The 18,777-nt window shown below is 41.1% G+C and overlaps 3 protein-coding genes across 6 annotated transcripts in view; 2 read left to right on the top strand and 1 right to left on the bottom strand.

Moving 5' to 3' along the window:
• Window positions 1–1,698, bottom strand: part of timm9 (translocase of inner mitochondrial membrane 9 homolog) — a 7,036-nt gene extending 5,338 nt beyond the window's left edge. Inside the window, exons 1-3 of one of the 3 annotated variants that reach the window (XM_015036588.1) lie at window positions 1,425–1,698; window positions 1,116–1,167; window positions 91–186 (exon numbers count right to left, since the gene is read on the bottom strand). In XM_015036588.1, coding sequence (XP_014892074.1) covers window positions 91–186; window positions 1,116–1,154 — 135 coding nt within the window. In that variant the 5' untranslated portion in view covers window positions 1,155–1,167; window positions 1,425–1,698. Of the gene's footprint in view, window positions 1–90; window positions 187–1,115; window positions 1,168–1,413 lie in introns of all 3 variants that reach the window. The other 2 variants (XM_015036589.1, XM_015036587.1) reach the window with 2 other exon arrangements.
• Window positions 1,699–1,708: 10 nt separating this feature from the next.
• The window catches only part of kiaa0586 (KIAA0586 ortholog), a 39,696-nt gene continuing 22,627 nt past the window's right edge, over window positions 1,709–18,777 (top strand). For both annotated transcript variants that reach the window (XM_015036566.1, XM_015036567.1), the window contains exons 1-7: window positions 1,709–2,818; window positions 3,567–3,663; window positions 3,854–4,079; window positions 4,583–4,653; window positions 5,577–5,661; window positions 5,769–5,835; window positions 6,403–6,529. In XM_015036566.1, the coding sequence (XP_014892052.1) occupies window positions 2,536–2,818; window positions 3,567–3,663; window positions 3,854–4,079; window positions 4,583–4,653; window positions 5,577–5,661; window positions 5,769–5,835; window positions 6,403–6,529 (956 nt within the window). In that variant the 5' untranslated portion in view covers window positions 1,709–2,535. The remainder of the gene's footprint in view (window positions 2,819–3,566; window positions 3,664–3,853; window positions 4,080–4,582; window positions 4,654–5,576; window positions 5,662–5,768; window positions 5,836–6,402; window positions 6,530–18,777) is intronic.
• Window positions 9,418–14,677, top strand: irf2bpl (interferon regulatory factor 2 binding protein-like). The gene has a single exon (XM_015036574.1). It carries the CDS (start codon window positions 9,757–9,759, stop codon window positions 11,776–11,778), a length of 2,022 nt encoding a protein of 673 aa, XP_014892060.1. The 5' UTR covers window positions 9,418–9,756; the 3' UTR covers window positions 11,779–14,677.

Consider the following 18,777-nt stretch of genomic DNA (forward strand, 5'->3'; position numbering starts at 1 on the left):
TCCCAAAAACGAAAAAAAAAAAGTTTAAAACCCTTTTGTTAAAATTTTAAAAAAAAAAAAAAAAAAAAAAAGTCAAGTTTTTTTTTTTACCTCCTCAGGTTTCACATCTCTGGTGGTGAAATCTTTGACACAGTCCATGAAGCAGTTCTCCGTTACTTTGTTGTAAGTCCCCAAAAACTCTTTGAACTAAAAGTTGAGCAGAAAATACACTTGTCAGAAGCAAACCATTATTTTCCCAACTTTTACCTCATGCTGAGAAGAGTTAAGCCATTTAACTGAGAAGAGTTAAGTGGCTGTATAAAAAGAAAAGACACTGAACATTTGAGTGATTTTCTCCAAACGTTCTCTTAGTGGAGAGAAAAGTTGCTCTTTAGCTGTATGAGTTACAGACCTAGTACTTTTGTGGAAAAAAGAGCAGGAAGTGTGACAGGCTATGAACTTTAAAACCTTATTTCCTTCAGTTTCTTATTTCTAAAAAACATTTTGTTCTATTCTAACTTCTAAGAGTGATTTCAAAACCTGGCGTGTTAATCCTCTAACTGGAACAGGAAAGATTAGAGATTCACTAATTGCTGTTTTCTGGCTGATTGCAGATATTTTTAAAGGCCTGACCCGCCCATTCAGATTTTGACCAATACCAATTTGTTTTGCCTGAAAATTTGCTAGGTATACCAAGAAAGTCAATAAGTTGGCAACAGTGTGGCGACTATTGTTAAGTGAGCATGTGCAGACATAATCTGGTGGGCGGGTCTGACTGTTAGTCCTCAAAAGGGGACAATTGCTGATTTTCAGAGGTAGGTAAGATCAGTGGATAGGATCGTGTTAGTATCGGTTCCAAAAATGGAAAAAATCAGGGCTGATCAATCGGTGCACCAATTTTTAATGAAGGACTGAAGGTCATCATACAGTCAGACTCACACAGCAGTTCAGTCCACATCTACTGTCTGCAGAACAAGACCCAACTAAGGACACCTTATTTTGCTAAACTGGAAACTTGGACTTAAAGAGTACAAGTGGAAAACAACAGGACTGTAGTCTGTGTATGATTACATTACTTATAGATGTAATAACATTGTTTTTCTATTCTATGGTGTGGTGGTACTATTGTATCTTACCTGTTTGATCTGGTCAGACTCAGTCACCTGTACGGCCATAGTTCACAATCTGAAGAAAAAAAACGTGGCAGTCACACCAGCCTTATTCAATAACTATCCTGTACATCCACACACAGTAACTCCACTGCTGTCAGGAGGAAATGCTGTAAATATCCTCATTCTACACGAGCATAAGCTTTCTGATGCATAAAAATCCTCATATTATATAAATGATACTAGATTTGATTTCCACTTGGGTATTTTTTTAATTAATATTCACTATTCTTTCGCAGGGACATTCTCGGTTTGCTGCGATGACTGTTACCTGTGTGTGTGTGTGTCCGTGCTGGGCCCACGCTGGTAATGGGGAGGCCTCTCCGTGTGTGATGCAGAATCTTTTGAAGGGCGAAAAGACGAACACGGCCGCAGATTCTCTACAAAGCTTTAAACACATTCATTCCAACTGAAACACACTGTTGGTACAGCTATAAGCCTCACACTCACAGAACTGCAACAAGGTTACAACTCTAACAGCATACCATGAGGAAACCTGTCTTCTTGTGTTTTACGGCGGATGGCAAATCAACTATGAGCGCATTATCGCCACCTATTGAAAGGGAGGGTGAACAAGAAATAACAGCAAACAAAAAGCTTAACCAGGGAACATTATGGTTTAAAACAAAAAGGGCAACCAACTAAAATCCCTAAATGAGTCTAAAACGTATGGACAGATTCTTTTTGATAATAAAGAATTGCATTTCTACACAGAAGCAACTAAAGTAGAGTAGTTTTTCCTACATTACTTGCCATAATTTTGATTTTTAAATTATGACAGTGAAACAGATAAATTCTTGAGACAACGTTGTTATTTAAAGTGAAGGAGAGGGATATCTAAATATCATATAAACACAGTATATTTAAAGGAAAGAAACTATATCAGCAGTAAGGGAAATGTGATCGGATAAAGTGTCAGGTGCAGAAAGGGAGTTGAGTAAGAAATCGGCTTGATGACATGATGTTGCTCTTCCAGTAGGTGGCAGTATAGACTGAAAGAGAGCCTAGAGAAGAAGGAAGCAATAACAGCGCCCATTAGGGGCAGTGTAGCACCTGGTAGTTTGCAGATAGTTACATACTCAGTAGACAAAGAAGAGGTGGGGAAAAGCGGAAGTTAAAAGTAGAGTTTCCCTAACAGCCAAGGATGCATTGCCTCCTAACTTTGTTCGGTTATTTGATACTTCAGCTGTTTTTAGTAGGCTCTCTTCGCGTTCTGTTCCTGTGCAATTAGCTTCCATGCTCTGGTTTGTTTCAGTCCAGCTTCTTCTCCAAGCAGAATGTCCACAAGCGGGAAATTTTAAATGTGTTCACTGAGACTTGCTAAACCTGCTGTAACTGTAAAACTAAACTATCCCATCAACGCTTCAATACATTAGCTGCTGCCTGCATGTTGTCTCCGGCTCCCCCTGACTCAACCGCTTTCAGTCCGGGTCAGTCGTCGTGCAGTTCGGACACCGGGGACGTTTTAATCCGTTCCACTCGCATTGTTCTCCCGGAGCGCAGGCTGGAAGCCAGTGAGATACCCCAACCCGTTCAAATAACAGTCCAGAAGCTGGGGGACCCTGTGCGCGTCCAGTCCCATTGGGCCAAGGAAACGCAGAGGCCACGGAATCCCGGATACAAACCGGAGGTTGTTGACCCAGTTCGGGCAGCAAAGGATTCCCAAACCGGTAAGAAATCAAAAAACTGGGGGCCAGTGTGTGACACTGTCCCGAAAATTTTTATAAAAAAATGTTCGTCAAAGTTTTATTTGCTAAAATAAAACTTTGACTCTCCGAACCTTCCAAACCAATCACCATGGCAACGGAAGATGTAAACACAACTAAGAGTTTTGAGTTTCGTGGTTGGATTGTGATACTTCTCACTTTATCCACTCTGACCCTAGAATGCATTAAATTTCACTTTTACGACATGTAACTGAGCCTGTTGCTACTGAATGGAGTTACATTCAATTACACTGAGATACAGACAAGAAACAAATACACTGATGGGGCCACAACTAGCAATTATTTTAGTTATGGGTTCACCTATTGATTATTCTAACGATGAATCACATTGCAGAGTTTTTGTGTAAGCCTGTTTTATACAACATTAGAACTTCAGCATATTAATAAAACAGCAGGGCCTTCTGTCTCTCTAATAAAATGCAAATAACCAAATAATTTAAATAATCTTTTAAGTAAGAAAACAATTCCTAAAATGAAAGAAAAATTTTTTTTTGGCTAAAGTTAATAATTGAATAGCAAAAAGTGCCCAATAGATTTTTTTTTTCTTTCCAGAATTTGAACCGGGTGTATCCTTGCACTACACACATTTTATAATGGAGGTGGTTTCCAAAGATCTTTGACATGTTGTAAAGATGCTGGTCAAACAACCACAGGAAGTGTCTCTGAGATAATGGTGACATGTTGCTTCCAGGACCCCTGGCTCCATCATCCTCCTCGGGTCAGGAGCTTCAGACATCATGCTTCAAGGCCGGGGGGCGAGGAGTGGTGCTGGGAGCGCTGAGACAACGGTAAGAAGATTCACCAGAACTTCAGTTTATATTCTGAGCTCTGTCAGCAAAAACCTTTAAGTTTTGAACTCGGGTGTCTTGGAAATCACGCTTAATTTATGAGTATCTTTCCTTACATGCACTGTAGTGACAGCCCAGTTTCATAGTTTGGTCATTTTTATAGTTAATATAGTTGTGTCCCTCTGCCCAGCTGCCACAGCAACCACCACAAGAGGGAAGTCAGCGTCCAGCTGCTGCGACCGAGGCCGACTCCGAACACATCAAACCGTTGGAACAGCCCTGATCAGAGTGCTGACGATGCAGCGAGTGTGTCGGGTTTTCAGACCGAGGTGTCATCTGGTCACCTTGGAGACATCAGCAAAACTGCAGCAGCAGCTGCAGCCGCAGCTGTGGCTGCAACCACTCCTCTCATCAAGGTAGTTAGCTGGGATGGAAAATACAGAACTGTGATGCCACTGTTTATGACTGATGACTAATCCTTTGGATCATCAGATTTTTTCCTCATTTTCTTTTTCTGGTTGGTCACTAAGGTGTCTGTCAGGTGTATGCATTAAATACGGCCAAAGTCCATCCAACTGGTGAGCAGAATTTGACTGCATGGTGACTGAAAATTACTACCAAAAATGACACCCAAGAAATCGATACATAAGATTTTACACATATTGAAACTGGAGGCGATTAAAGCTGTTTAGGGGCGATTAATTTTGGGAGATCAGCGGTCAACTGGTACATGACAAACTGATTTTATCCACTGACCTTATCCACGTCTTGTATTTTTAAATTATAATTCACCGTGTTTTTTTTTTGTTTGTTTGTTTATATTACTTGAATTTTTCAGAATTGTTAAAATTGCTTTTTAAATATCTAATTTTTCAGCTAGAATAAGTGTCTGAGCTTGTTCTTGTGTGTCTGTGTTCAGGCCCAGTCAGACATTGAAGCTCGAATGTCTCAGTTGTCTGAAGGTATTCAGAAGCTGCTGCACACAGACAGGTACACAAACGCTTTGTAGCTGCTTTTGCTTTCGCATAATACAGAACTGACACTCATTGAATGTTTTGTCACACTACAACCACAAATTTTAATGCATTTCGAATTTTACATGGTAAACCAACACAAAGTAGTGGATAATGATGAAGTAGAAGGACAATGCATGGTTTTAATGGTACATATCTACTCTGACCAGTTTAGGTTTAGGTCAGTGTAGGGAGACGTCCATGTCTTTATTTTATTTAGAGGTGTCAGAGAAAAAGGGGGTTGAATAGATCTGCACGTCAGGGTTTGAATGGAAAACTTTAAAAATGATGCATGGCTTTCCTTCAATTTCACAACAATTACCTAGTTTATGTTGGTCTATCACATAAAATCTCAGAATTTTTTTTTGAAAAAACTTGGAAATTTCTGAGTTCCAGAAGTCGAAAATGTTCAGTTTTGAAAACTTCATTTCAAGACATTAAATCCATTTCTGAGATTTTTGGTGTAAATTTACTATTTCTTTTTTCTATCTACAATGGCCCTAATGAGCTGATGTAGAACCCTGATGTAGATTCTGCAGCTTGCAAAGAAAATCAAAAATCACCAAGGTTGAAACAATTTTTCTGAACATGTAGAACCGTGTTTTGCCTGTAGAGGGCTGCAAGGTAGCTTAACACAGAAATTTTTTTGTTGTAGCCTGAAAAAACGAGGAAGTAGTATTATTATTACCACAGGTTTTGAAATGTGTGTTTGAATAACTGATTGAATAGGAAAAAAGTAATAAGTCCCATAAATATTAAGGAGTAGATTATGTTCTGGTGGATCATACCTGACGGATTGGATTGTTCTGTGTGATTGTGAACAAGCTGCTGTGCTTTCGTTGTATCTGAAGCAAGCTGCCTGTGACAGCTGTGTGGCCTGACTGTGTGTTCTGATATAAGGGAGGATGATGGCTGGAGACGGAGTCTGAGTCAACACACACTGCATCGCCTGGAGACGCTGCAGAGCCAGCAGCTGCAGCTGCAGGTAAACTGCTTCACCTGCTCAGATGCTTCTGCTGCTGCTGCTGCTACTGCATCTGCATCCTCCCTCTGCCTTCTCACCGATTATTGGTTCTCCTCTTGTCCAATCAGAGCCAGCTGCTGGAGTCAGCTATCAAGATAGTGACGGGTCAGGATTCCATTGCCTCAGACTCCAAAGGTCAGTCTGCTGTCACCAGGTGGCTGCCTGCAAACACACACCATCACACCCAGAACCCTCAACCCAAACGGATTTGTTAACTACATCTGGGTTTATTTCTGTTTTTGATTTCAATGATGAGAATAAGAAAAGGTGAATGGAAATGGGTTCAACTTAAACTGACAGGTTATCTTTGTCTGATATTAAATTATAATCTGAAATATTTTAAGTTTGTCAAAAAAGCAAAAACAGAAGAAATCTGTAAGGGGCAATAAATGGATTGAAAGTGACTTCAGATAGCCTCGTTAGCGGCCTCATGTTCTGATGATATGACCAGGCTGAAATGAAATCAGCTCATCATTTTGTTCCAAGTCAAAATACAGTAAATTGTTTTCTATTTTACAATCTTTGATTTCTCTCAGCAGCATGTGAATTTGACTAACAGCCCCTTTGTTTGCTGAATATGCCCACATTACTGCATTGCTGTCCATTTTGTCACAAAATTGACAGAATCCTGAAGACAAAATGACAGAATGCCTTTTGAATTTCCAATCATTCACAGAAACGTTGTCTCCTGTCTTCCACCAGCCAAAGTCAAGGACCAGAAGCCAAGCTCGTCAGGAACCGGAGGGCCTGCTATTGCCCCCGCTGTCATGCCGACGGATGCAGTTGCCATGGAAACGTGCCACTGTGACTTCAGGCCAGAGCAATCCAGGTAAAATTGGACACGCTTACAGACGGTATCTCATCACTTCTGTTTTGTTCAATTTGTTCAGCTTAGCTTTGTGTGTAAAGCAGCAGCAGCTTCACTGTAAAAAGACAGTTTGCTGCAGTTGGAAAGCAGCCAGATTTAGTGAACGCCCCTATGTCTATATATTTATTATCAAAGAAGCATTTTGCACCGTGAATAAACGGACGACTGCCGGCTCTCAGAGCCAGTGTTGGCTCCGTGCTATGGTGGCTGACACCTCACAGCTCTGATGTTTTGTTAGTTTATGGTGTCTCTGTTTTCTTTGTGGGTTTGCTTTATGCGCCTCATATGTCCCAAACACCCATGTCAGGTTCATTGTTTATTCTGATTCTATGTTTGGAAACCCCCTCCCCCCCCAAAAAAAAAGATTACTTTAGATGTTTGAATTCTGGATATTATTGTTTGTTCAATGAGAGCATCGCTACCATAAATATACATTTTAACCTATCATTGAATTCAGTTATTGTGTGCTGATTGACAACACAGGGGCAGTAATTAATGTAAATGATGTCAACTATATGATAATCCATATGTTTTATTTTTAGAATTGTGCTTATGGGGCTTTGGCTGTATGTAATGATGGATATATTACCAAATACTTTGTAAAGATATTGGGTTTTTTTTTGTCTATTTTAGTGTTGTGACAATAAACATCACAAATATTCTATTATTTTATTGTCCATGATAACACCGGGCAATACAAGTTGAGGGATTTTAATGAAACACAAAAAGGAATATTTGCTTTCTACAGATTTCATTCTTACAGCTGTCTTCAATCCAAACATGTCAGCAGTTTCTCCAGCAAATGGAAGAAGACACTATTTTTGTGTTAAACACATGAAGCAAAACTCCATTATTAAATAAAAAGGTGCAAATTCAGGTGAAGCGTTGATAGTTATGCATAGATGTAACTATGCATGTCACTGTGCATGTCAGGCTTTGTGTTTGACCAAGAAAGGATGTAGATTTAGGGCAGAGAATCTGCATTCAAAGCACCAGAATGTTTTAACTGAACCCATCTCTGCTCGTATGTGTGTGTTTGTGTGTGTTAGGTGATTTGCATATTTATGCATAGAGAGTGAGAGTTGGGGCGAACAAGACTGCAGCTCATGATGTTCAGCAGATTCCTCCCCCTTTCTTTGTGGCCAGCAGACGGGTTTCTAGGGCAACACAGGGTACCCATCAGAGGGATGCCTGTAGGTGTGTGTGTGAGAAGAGCTGGCAGAGAGAAAACACTACCTTGCTGAAGGTGTGATGTCCTCAGATTGCATCAGCATAACATTAGATCATAATCTGGTATGTTGACAAAAAAAATAAGTATTTTTCTTAATACAGTGATTCAGACAAAAAAAACAGTGAATAAAAAATAGCTTATTTATATTTTGTATGTCTTCCTGTGGTAATTTTATTTTTTCAGGTATTTTATATACTGTTTTGCAGCAGGTACACTGACTTCCAAATGGATGCACAATGATTTGGGCAGAGGTGGCAGTCATCCAGTTTCCCATCGATCTAAGTGATCGATGAGCCAAAACCTGTTACATTTGAATTCTGTTTGAGGTCGGGAACTCATGCTGAGAGGCAAAAACAGGAAGGATTTTGCAATCTTTCTTTCTTTCTCTTTTTTTGTTGGATTTAAAACTTCTAACTCTAACAAAGACGTAGTTTCTCTTACATATTATAAGTGAAACAAAATCTAACCAGGGAAGTAAAACACAGCAGATAGAAATTCTAATTGTGTGAGATAAATATGATAAAATTATTAGGGGTGCAGCGATCAATCAGCCGCCTGATCAACCAATCCCGATTTTCTTTACTTTTGATAATCAGCCAATACTTAAACCTCCACAGAGGCCTGAAAATCCAACACTGTCTCCTTTTGCATGAGAGAGACACAGACTATGAGGTCACCTTTGCATGTGAGCTGTTAACGGTCACCCTGCTGAAAACTCAGCACTTTGTCACTATGTTTACAGACTTTTCAGATTCCAATAGCAACTTTTTTTTTTTTTTTTTAAGGCAACTTTTGACAGATCTAATGAATCCTTTCTGTGTTACTTTGTCAACATTGTCATTAATAAAAGAAAAATCTACGGACATAATTGCAATCAACGGGTCACGGTTTTTAAAGATCGGTGATCAGTCAGACTGCAATCGGTGCACCCCTAAAAATGACGTCAGTAACAATCTGCATCACATCAGGCAGAGATATCAGCACATCAGTTCTGGCTGTTGATATAGTTATTTGTAGAAGAACCAAACTGTGAAAATAGGGAGCAAAAGAACGCTGGTGATTGTTGAGGTAATAGACGACATAAGCTAGGCTTCTGTTCTGTCTCAGCAGCATTTTTACAATTCACTACAGTGAATTGAAGACTATGGCTATGAGGTTGATAATCACACAGTGAGAACCCTGTTTAGGATTACAAAGACTAACTAGAAAGTGGAACTGGCCAGGAAAAGCCTGATCGGAGTGTTTCTACATGCAGGGTTTTGTGTGTTTGCAGTTCTGCAGATGAAGTGCAGTAAAACTGCCTAGCAACACAGACACATCTGCAGCACCCCTATTCTAACCACCATTAACTTTAGAGTGCTCATAGTTTCAAAACGTTCATTGTTTTTAACATTGATGCTGAGCTGATTGGTTGATATAGTTGTTTTAGAACGTGGGTACTTTATATTCGGCTAATATTTAAATATTACAAGTCTGATCTCTTCCACTCAACAAACCTTTTGTTGCTAGATATTGGACCTTTTTTTCTACATTGCAGTGTTTCTTTTTTTTTTACATGCAAGCCCAGCTTTGTTTTTTCTCTCCCCCCCCCTTTTTTTTTTTTTTTTTTTTTTTGTCGCCATCCCACAAACTGCAGCTGCTTCTTCCTGACAGTAATGAGAGTGAAAGGACAAGCAGTATTCTCCTGTTTGCCAAGAGGAATCCCTTAGTCTTCCAGGTGGCATGGCTGGGAGGTTGCAGAGGGGCGGGGTGTTGCAAACCAAATTCCTAAGCCTCCCTGAGAGGATGCGGGAGGAAACGCACAACACCCCCACCTTCTCTGCTGCAACATCACAAGGGAGGAACAATAACACGCCGCAGTCTGTCCTCCTCATTCATTCTTTTTAGGCTTTTGCGAAGCAGCGGAGGGTGTAAGCAGCTCAGAGGAGGAGGCAGGGAGGGAGACCGACAGAGGAAGATGTCCTCCCCGCAGGTCTCCTCATCCCGCAGACAGTCGTGCTATTTATGCGACTTGCCCCGCATGCCCTGGGCCATGATATGGGACTTCACCGAGCCCGTGTGTCGGGGCTGCGTCAACTACGAGGGCGCGGACCGGATCGAGTTCGTCATCGAGACGGCCCGCCATCTGAAGCGGGCTCAGGGCTTCCAGGACAGCCGGTCCTCTGCAGGCGGACTGCCCGCGCAGCAGCAGTCCGCTGCCGCGAAGAGCCAGGCGGTTTTACTGAGTGGGAAGGAACCTCTGGGGCAGCTGAACCACTACCAGGCCGATGGACAAGGGAAGTCTCAGCAGCCCAGTTTGGACCGATACGCACAGGCAGCGGATAGCCGGACTCGGTTTGACTACTCGGTGCACAGCTGCAGCAGCAGGCCGCCCAATGGATTCGGAGGGCTGAACGGCTTTAAAACAGATGACGGACCACCTGAGCTGAACCGGCAGAGTCCAAACTCCCGGAGCAAAAGCAACGGTGGGCTGGTATCAGCACCAGCCCAGATGACCGTACCGCCGAACCTCATGCCTCAGACCGGAATGAACGGACCGACTTCGCATAGCTTGGCGGGCAGACCCCCTACCAGCTCCATGGTGGTCGTCTCTCTGCCCGGCCAGGTGGGACACTCCGAGCTGGGTGGAAAGCGACCCGCCTCCGTGTCGAGCACAGACCAGGAGCGGGAAATGAAGGAGAAGCAGCGGAACGCGGAGGCTCTGACTGAGCTAAGCGAGAGCCTGCGGAACCGACAAGAAGATTGGGCAAGCAAGCCGAAACCTGTGCGGGAAACACTTGTCCTCCTCTCCGGGTGCACACCGTTTGATGTCCGCTTCAAGAAGGACCACGGTCTGGTCGGCAGGGTGTTCGCTTTCGACGCTGTGTCCAAAACCGGGATGGACTATGAGCTTAAAATATTTATTGAGTATCCATGCGGCTCCGGGAACGTGTTCTCCAGCGCCTCGGGGGTCGCCAAGCAGATGTATCAGGACTGCATGAAGGACTTCGGCAGAGGCCTGTCTTCTGGGTTTAAGTATCTGGAGTACGAAAAGAAGCACGGGTCCGGGGACTGGCGCCTTCTCGGAGACTTATTACCGGAGTCTTTGCGGTTTTTTAAAGAGGCAGTGGGAGAGGATATGCTGCCGCAGCCTTACATCGACGGCAGCTGCCCGCTGCTGCCAACATCACTCGTTCTTCCAGGTCGAGCTTCGGCTTCTGGCAGTGGGAGTAGCACCACCAGGGCCGGAGCGAGGAAGAGAAAAGCTTCCCCGGAACCGGACTCTGCTGAGAGCAGCCTGAAGTTGACGGATGAGCAGCAAAGGCAACAGTGGATCAACAGCCAAGCTGAAGCTCTCAAACTCTCGATGGCTGCGGGCTCGTTTGCTGGGCCTCCGCCCCCGCTGACCCCGGGGCACCCCGGTATCCCCTCCGGCCGCACCACGCCTCCAGATGCCGCGGCACCTCAGAACAGGCAGTCCCCGATGGCTGCGCTTTTGTCAGTGGCAGACACACTGGGGAACGCGTACTCTCCCAACAAAGACAGAGACTCTGTTCACTCCACCACTTCCTCGTCTAGACACAATAGCAGCAGCCCAGTATCTCCCCCCTCCGTGTCCGGCCAGAGGCGCCTCTCCTCACGGACCGGAGACACCGGGCTGTCCGCAGCGTCGCAGTCCGCCGGTGCCATGGACCAGCTCCCGTCCCAGAGCGTGCCCGATTCACCGATGGCCAACAGCGGACCTTTGTGCTGCACTATCTGCCACGAACGCTTAGAAGACACACATTTTGTCCAATGTCCCTCCGTCCCTAACCACAAGTTTTGCTTCCCGTGCTCTAGAGAGAGCATCAAGGCCCAGGGGGCGTCTGGGGAAGTGTACTGCCCCAGCGGGGACAAATGTCCCTTGTTGGGCTCCAACGTGCCCTGGGCTTTTATGCAGGGGGAAATCGCAACCATCCTGGCTGGAGATGTGAAGGTTAAGAAGGAGAGGGACCCGTGAGGAGATTGAAAGAGGACCCTTAATGTCAACCTTAGTGTGAGAGAGAAAAAAGTAACATATCATGACCACACAGTGGTTCTGCTGCTGAGCCTCAAAAAACCCTTTTCTACATGATTAGAGGAAAATGTAAAAAAACAAAAACAAAAAAAAAACAATAAAAATAAAATCAGTTTGCTCCTAATTTTTAGATCAATGCATTTTAGTTACCTAGTGAGGCTGCTTCTCTGACAGTTTCAGTAGATGATACAAAAATTACTTTTGCTATCATGATTAAAATAACTTTGTAGGTTGTTTTGTTGTTTGAATGAAATCTGTGTCAATGTGCTTTTTATGTCGCATTTTGTTTGACCAAATCTGTTGAAACAAAATAATATTCATCAGGTTTTTTCAAACTTAAACAATTACTTTTTGCTTTCTTTAAGAAAGCCCCTAAACAGTTGATCAAATACTATGTACCAATGAATGAAGTTGTAATAATTCTTTTATCATGTCATATTTGCAGGATATCTGTTTATTGGTGCTTTACCTTCCAACACTTTAAATATATACAGCAGATTTCCTGTTTAAAATGTGGTGTTAGTACTATTATTGCAGTGAAGGACCTATTAACGCTTCCTCCACTACTTTGTATACATGTTAATAAGTATATAAAGAGTGCTTGGATGTTTAGATTACAGTATAAAAATAAAGGTGGAGTTTGGTAGTGAAGACAGTTGACTTCCTGTTTCATATTAGTATTTCTCTCCGGTTGGTTCTGCTGTTATCCTGCAGTATTTAATGAATCAGAAAAGCTCTAATGCTCTTTTCTGGTCTTGAAAAAGGTAGCGCTGCTCCAAGCTTACTGGGTGGTGATGTGTTGATGTCTGACTGTCTCTGCTGGAGCCCTAACAAAATTTAAAGATGGTTGGTATTTAAAGGTGTAGTTCCACTGCAGGAACATTTTCTTGGAACCAGGGTAGTTTTATTGGGGAATTGTCCCCTACTGCATTTACCGAGGCAAAAACAAATGACCAGAGTAGAAAGTTACTCCAGAAAAGAGCCTGGTAAAGAGGTAATAGTTTTGAGCGCAGCATAGTGAGGAAATACTGCTGAGTATTTTGCACTGGTTACCTATTCCAACAATGTAGTTCAGTCAAATCCATGTAAAATATTCTAAAGCTCATACTTTTCTTTAACATTAGTTGAAAAAGATCCTAAATCATCTTCCTTCATTTACTGCCATCCGTGGTAAAAGAGGAAGTATTTTCTTTGTTTGGAAGAATATTTTAGGGTTCTGAGTGATTTATGTTCTGTTGCACAAATAAAAACCACAACACCTCAGTGACAGATTTTTAAAGAAAATATTTGTTGCTGCTGTGTGTATGTGGTTCATGCTCCTATGAGATATGACTAGAACCCCAGGACTTCATCCCAAACATGGCTGCTCATCTCTTTCCCTTACCTCTGAAGTAATGGGACACCGATGTCTGCGTTCGTGAAATACTGTGGAAGTTTTTGTGACTCTACATAAAGTATAAAGCATAGTTGCTTTAAAAACAAAAAAAGTTTATAGTTTTATTGCTAAAATCATCTGTTTTAAATCCCTGTTAGAGGATTCCTTCTCCCACTCTATGAAGAGCAAGAGTTGTGCTGACTCCTCTACAGCAGGCGGGGCTATTTCAAATGGGAGGAGCTATGTGTGCAGTGGGAGGGGCTACTGCTGTCAATAACCCTGTTTTGGACTTAAAAGTGGAAAGAGTTCCAGATTTTATAGTGAAATGCACCTTAAAATCTTTAAAGCTCATTATAAAGATTATTCTTGATTAATTTTATTAGTTGCAATTTTATTGTGAAATAATTAAGGAAAAGATTTTAAATTTATGTTATTTAAGGGTTAAAACAGGCGCAATTAAAGCAAAAATGTAAATCACTACAGTCCGTCCGTGGTATTAATATAAAAAAGGAAGTTGAGAGAATATTTGAAATGTTTTCTGCTGAATTCTTAAAGTGAGTTCATTAATTTTAAACTGGACATTCTTTATATTGTCTATTCACCAGATTTTTAACTTGAAAAACAGAAACGTATAGGCGTCATAACAAGTATTGTCATACTTTATGAATTCGAATAGAAAACTAATATTGATGTTGATGAATTTCAAAATCAGTGACACAAAGAGCCGGGTCATTTTTAAAGACTGCATGTGTAAATAATTTAACAAATGTAAGTTTTTCTTGAACCTTTATCAAAATCTGCTGTTTAAAGGAAAAAAATTTTCAGTAAGAAAATATTGAAAGGGGTTATCACAGATTCATAATTTAATTTAAAAAAAAAAGTTAATGTGTACATCGAAATACTGTCTTTGTAGGTAAATGAAAAGTTTGGATAGTTTATAAATGAACAGTTTTGGGTGGATTTATCCGTACGGTACAGTCAGTCTTCCTTTTCCCCAGCTGACACATCTGAATGAAATCGTCCAGGACTCCCCTTCACCCCCAGAGCTGAGGTTGTAGCAGAGGCACAGTTAAACATAAGTGTTCCACATGCTAATGTCTCATAAAAACTCATCTAACAAAATTTAAAAAAAATAAATAAGAAGAAAGTGGTTGTGTTATATAGGGAAATGTTATCAGTGATGTTTTTGGAGAGCTGGACAGACTTCATCACATCATAAGGAGCTGTCTATAAGCTTAATGATTTCATCCAACTTTTTATTCCAACTGTTTAGTCATTTTAGTATGTTTTCAGTTAGTCCTAAAACAGTTTTGTACATTTGGGAATCTTCTGTATTACGGACTGTGTCTTTTTGTTATGCCCTATTCTGTCGTGATGCATACATATGATGAAACTAACACATTTGATATTGTAATGTGCCTTGGGGCTGAGTGAGTTCTAATAAATTCCATTGGAGTAAAGGTTTCATTGAAATGCATCTTTTCTATTTGATGTTCCATCATTCAGAGTCTGAAGAGACTCGGAGCTTTAAATAGTTTTTGTCTTTCAACCTGCTTCTCATTGGAAACACTCTGAGGTTTTTACTGAGGTGCTACATACATGACAGGTTTTACAGCACTGTGCTGACTGACCAGAGGTCTGTGGGTGTTCTCTTTTAATCACGGCAACCAGCAGACCTGAGGCAATCCCACAATGTTATCCAATCTCTTACTGTTGACTGTAATATTCTTATCAAGCATTGAGTGTCTGCTTGAGCTTCAGTCATTGTTGTGACAGCCACTACAGGTTCTTTTCTTCCTTTGCCCCAAACAATTGAATAATAGTAAATTAAATAACTTAAATGAATTAACATTTTGACACTCTAAGTTTTCAATTAACATTACAGCTTGCATGTATAGGGCATCTTTCCATGGGCCTCATAAACAAGAAGTCAGTCCTCTGAATGACATCACATCCAACATGACAGTTTCCCATTTGCAAGCTGGAAAAACAGTGAGATTTACTAATGGATGTGGCTATTGACCAGTTTAGTTACAAGTAGCATTATAAATGTTGCTGTGCTTTCTTTTTAATTTCCCTTTGGGATTAATAAAGTATTTTTGAATTGAAATGAATTGAATTTCTTGCACAGTGACAAAAGGAATTCTGATAAGATTCAGTATGTTAAAATGTTGAAGGACCAATTTCACAAATGGATGTTATCCATTGAATAATTTTATTCTTTCACCACACTGTTCCTTTATAAAGCCACATAAATATAAAGCCCTCTCTGAGCTGTTGTTGGTTACTCAGCTGGGTCACCAATCAAGATGACACTTTCACACACAAGAGCTTTAAAAAATCAAGGGACCAAAGGAGATGGGGAGCAGAACTCAACTCAGCTGAGTTCCACATTAGGACTGAAATTTTTGTCAGACGCTTCACCAGACTATTCACTGTCTGATTTCTGTTGGTTTTTGCTTTTCTTATCACACTTTGATGTTCCTGACGGAAAAGGAAATACTGTCAAACAAAGATGATTTCTGTAAATACAAACTTTAAATTTTCAGATGATGATTTTGACTTTTCCTGAGTAAAGAGCCCAAGCACCACCAGGAGTACACATCCTACAGCTGGAGAACCACTGTTTTTAAGAGTACTGGTACATGTTTTTTTGTTTATTTTTTGTCTTGAAGCGACATAATCATGCAGAAAGGTCACTGTTGTAGGACAATCATTAGTATAAAAATAGAGTTTAAAGCTGCAGGAAAGCTATGCAACAGTCTGTTATTCATCTGCTATTCTACATTCATCAATAATCATCTTGCTTGTTATAACGATGTTTAAGATAATGAAATGTGTTTCTTTACAGCAGGTCTCTGCTGTAAACTGAAGCATCTGTACAAACGAATCTCTGGGAGGGTTCTTCCCAGGAATATTAAAACATTTCGCACACGACTCAGTGCATGCGCATTAGCATGCAGGCTACGAGCTGAAGCACTGAGCCAAGGGCACCTTAACTATCAGTTGCTACACACAGTTCAGGTGAATTGTTGCTCAGAAAGAAAGATCCGCAATGCAGCTGGAAGCAGCACAGCCAGGCCTGCTGCTGTTACTCTGACAGGATAGATAGCTGCTGTACTGTATTCCAGTATCACTGATCCTGTTGCAGTTTAGTGAAGAATTGAGGCTCCAGGCTCCTCTGGTCTGTGGCGGTGATGCAGTAAGGCATTTTCCTCTGAAACTCAACACGTAATATCCAAACCTGGCTTCAGTTCAGCCGTCATGTGATTGGTTGATGAGGTGTCTAATGTGATGGTTTTCAGTTTGCTGGCTCAGCCATTCTGTCGCACAAAGTCTCCATGCTGCACTCTTTCTTTCTGTCTGGACTTAGATTGAGCCTCTTTGAGACCTGCTCACTTCCTGTTAGTTGAACATGTTCTTCTCTGACTCTAACTGTGATGGAGACGGTTGGACTGATGAGTAAAGTCAGAGTAAATGCAGATGCACGATTGTTACGTATTCAGACAGACTTTAAAATGTAGAAAGTACCATTTCAAATTCAAAAATACTTTATTGATCCCAGAGGTAAATTAAATATTGTTTTAATTCAAAATTCTTCAAAGAGTCATTGGCTGATTTCTGATGCATATTAATTCCATACCTATAAACGGGAGAGAAAGACAGTTGAAACAGCGTTGTTGATATTACCGTGGAGACGGAGAGCTTTAGCATACAGTTCTTCTTACTATAATCTGTCTCCTTTCCTGACTGTACATCCCTGCAATTTTCACCCCTCCTCCTCCTCTGTTGCTGTGGAGGAAGATGTGGTTGCCATGGTTACAACTTTCTGACTGCAAACGTAATTTATTCAGGAATGTAACGGGGAGGCAGAGAATGCGTTGTGTATAATCTGAGCTGAGCTGATTTATTACAGTAAAAACAGCGATGAATAAAACGTGTTTCTGGCGGTCGGCGGCGTCAGTGAAGCTGCTCAGCCAGCCGCTGATTCTTCCCCACAGACTCCTCTTTTTAATTTTTTTTTCTAAGCAGCAACATCATTTACCAAGCACCCCCCCGCACCCTCACACACACACACGCACACACATTCCTTCACCTAGCGACTCAGTTATGTCCCCTCCCCCTCGTGATGTGATCACATTCCTCTGAATGTTTGTAACTGACGAATGAAGCATTTCTGAGTCTGACCTTTTTGTCCTTGATCAGCACAGCTCCCACCAACATACATGAAGTTTACCTGCTTTCCTCTCTATTTTTACCTCCTCTGTAAACGCATAGATTACACATTTCAAACCAATGCACCACCGAATCTCACCCAAAAAAACAAAGCAAAACAAAAAAACACCAGGCACCACTAACACTCCAAGTCGTAGCCAAAAAACACAGATAAGCCGTTTATTTTTAATTTGCACTTTCAATGCTGGGGAAGAAATTTGAAATATTACAGTTTGTGCTGTGCATCATAACCAGGTTCCGAGTAGATCTTCAAAATGGAAGAAGAAGAAACAAGAACTAGAGACGAAACATAGCGGCCAATTTGTTGAAGACATTTATTCTCAAATGAAGATGAAAATGCAGGTTATGAGGCTCCATCCCTGCCAAGGTTAGATGCTGTAAGTCAACTATTTTGCTTTTCTTAAAATGTTCTTGGAGTTATGAGACAAAAATAGTCAAGTGGTACATTTAAAAAATGTAATTTGTGCTAAGCTGGAGGATCAAACTGGCTTTCTGTAAAGATACAGACTCATCTAAATGAAAAGCCCTAACTGAAACCGTCTGCAGCCCAATGGTCATGTGATGCTTCTGTGAGAGAAGGGCTTGAAGAACAAAAAACATCTTGTGAAACCAGATGTACAGATCTACAAACTGGACTTTAGACTTTGCAATAACAAGGAATTCCAACTGGAGAGCTTTTTGCTCCAGAGCGATGGAGCAGGTGTGGAACCGCAGCGGGTTATGTGGAGATGACAGGCATCTCAGTGAGCTACAGTTCTAGTCTGATGACTTGAACCTCAATCAGGAAAACATTGCAGATCACAAGGCTTGTCTGACAAAGGACTCGTTTCAGTTTCCTTCATGCAGAGATCTTCACTGTGAGCAACCAACCTGGTGTTGCTTCAACTAGTGTTGTGTTACTTGAAGATTCTCATCTAAACAAGGTTTTGAAATGATTAACAAGAACTGAGATGCAATCTAATAGTCAATAACACATGAGAACTCGCATAGTTAAATATTATGATGCCTAAGGAAAAAGGAAAGCTGAGTTTCTTTGTTTGACACAATCACTCTAAGAGAAGCATTTTTTTTTTAAATCAAAATCTTTTTGTTATTGTAGTGTTTTAGACTGAAAAGAAGCAGGAACTTTCTAGAATGTTAAACTGTCCTGGCAATAATTTCATATTTGGATTTAATAATTATTATAATTATATTACCATAATATAATTATAATAATACTGGAAATCTTCTTCAGGCTGTGTCACCTGAAGAAGCAAACTGTTAAACATTCTCCTTCTAGCTTTAATGTTTTTGTCCCTTGTCAGGAGATTATACTACACATATTCATCCTT

Source organism: Poecilia latipinna, unplaced genomic scaffold (genome assembly GCF_001443285.1).
Source record: "Poecilia latipinna isolate Pla-1442-1.1 unplaced genomic scaffold, P_latipinna-1.0 Scaffold373, whole genome shotgun sequence".
Classification (NCBI taxonomy): domain Eukaryota; kingdom Metazoa; phylum Chordata; class Actinopteri; order Cyprinodontiformes; family Poeciliidae; genus Poecilia; species Poecilia latipinna.

Excerpts from the sequence above, each read along its gene's own strand:
- irf2bpl (XM_015036574.1), top strand. The coding sequence starts at position 9,757 with ATGTCCTCCCCGCAGGTCTCCTCATCCCGCAGACAGTCGTGCTATTTA.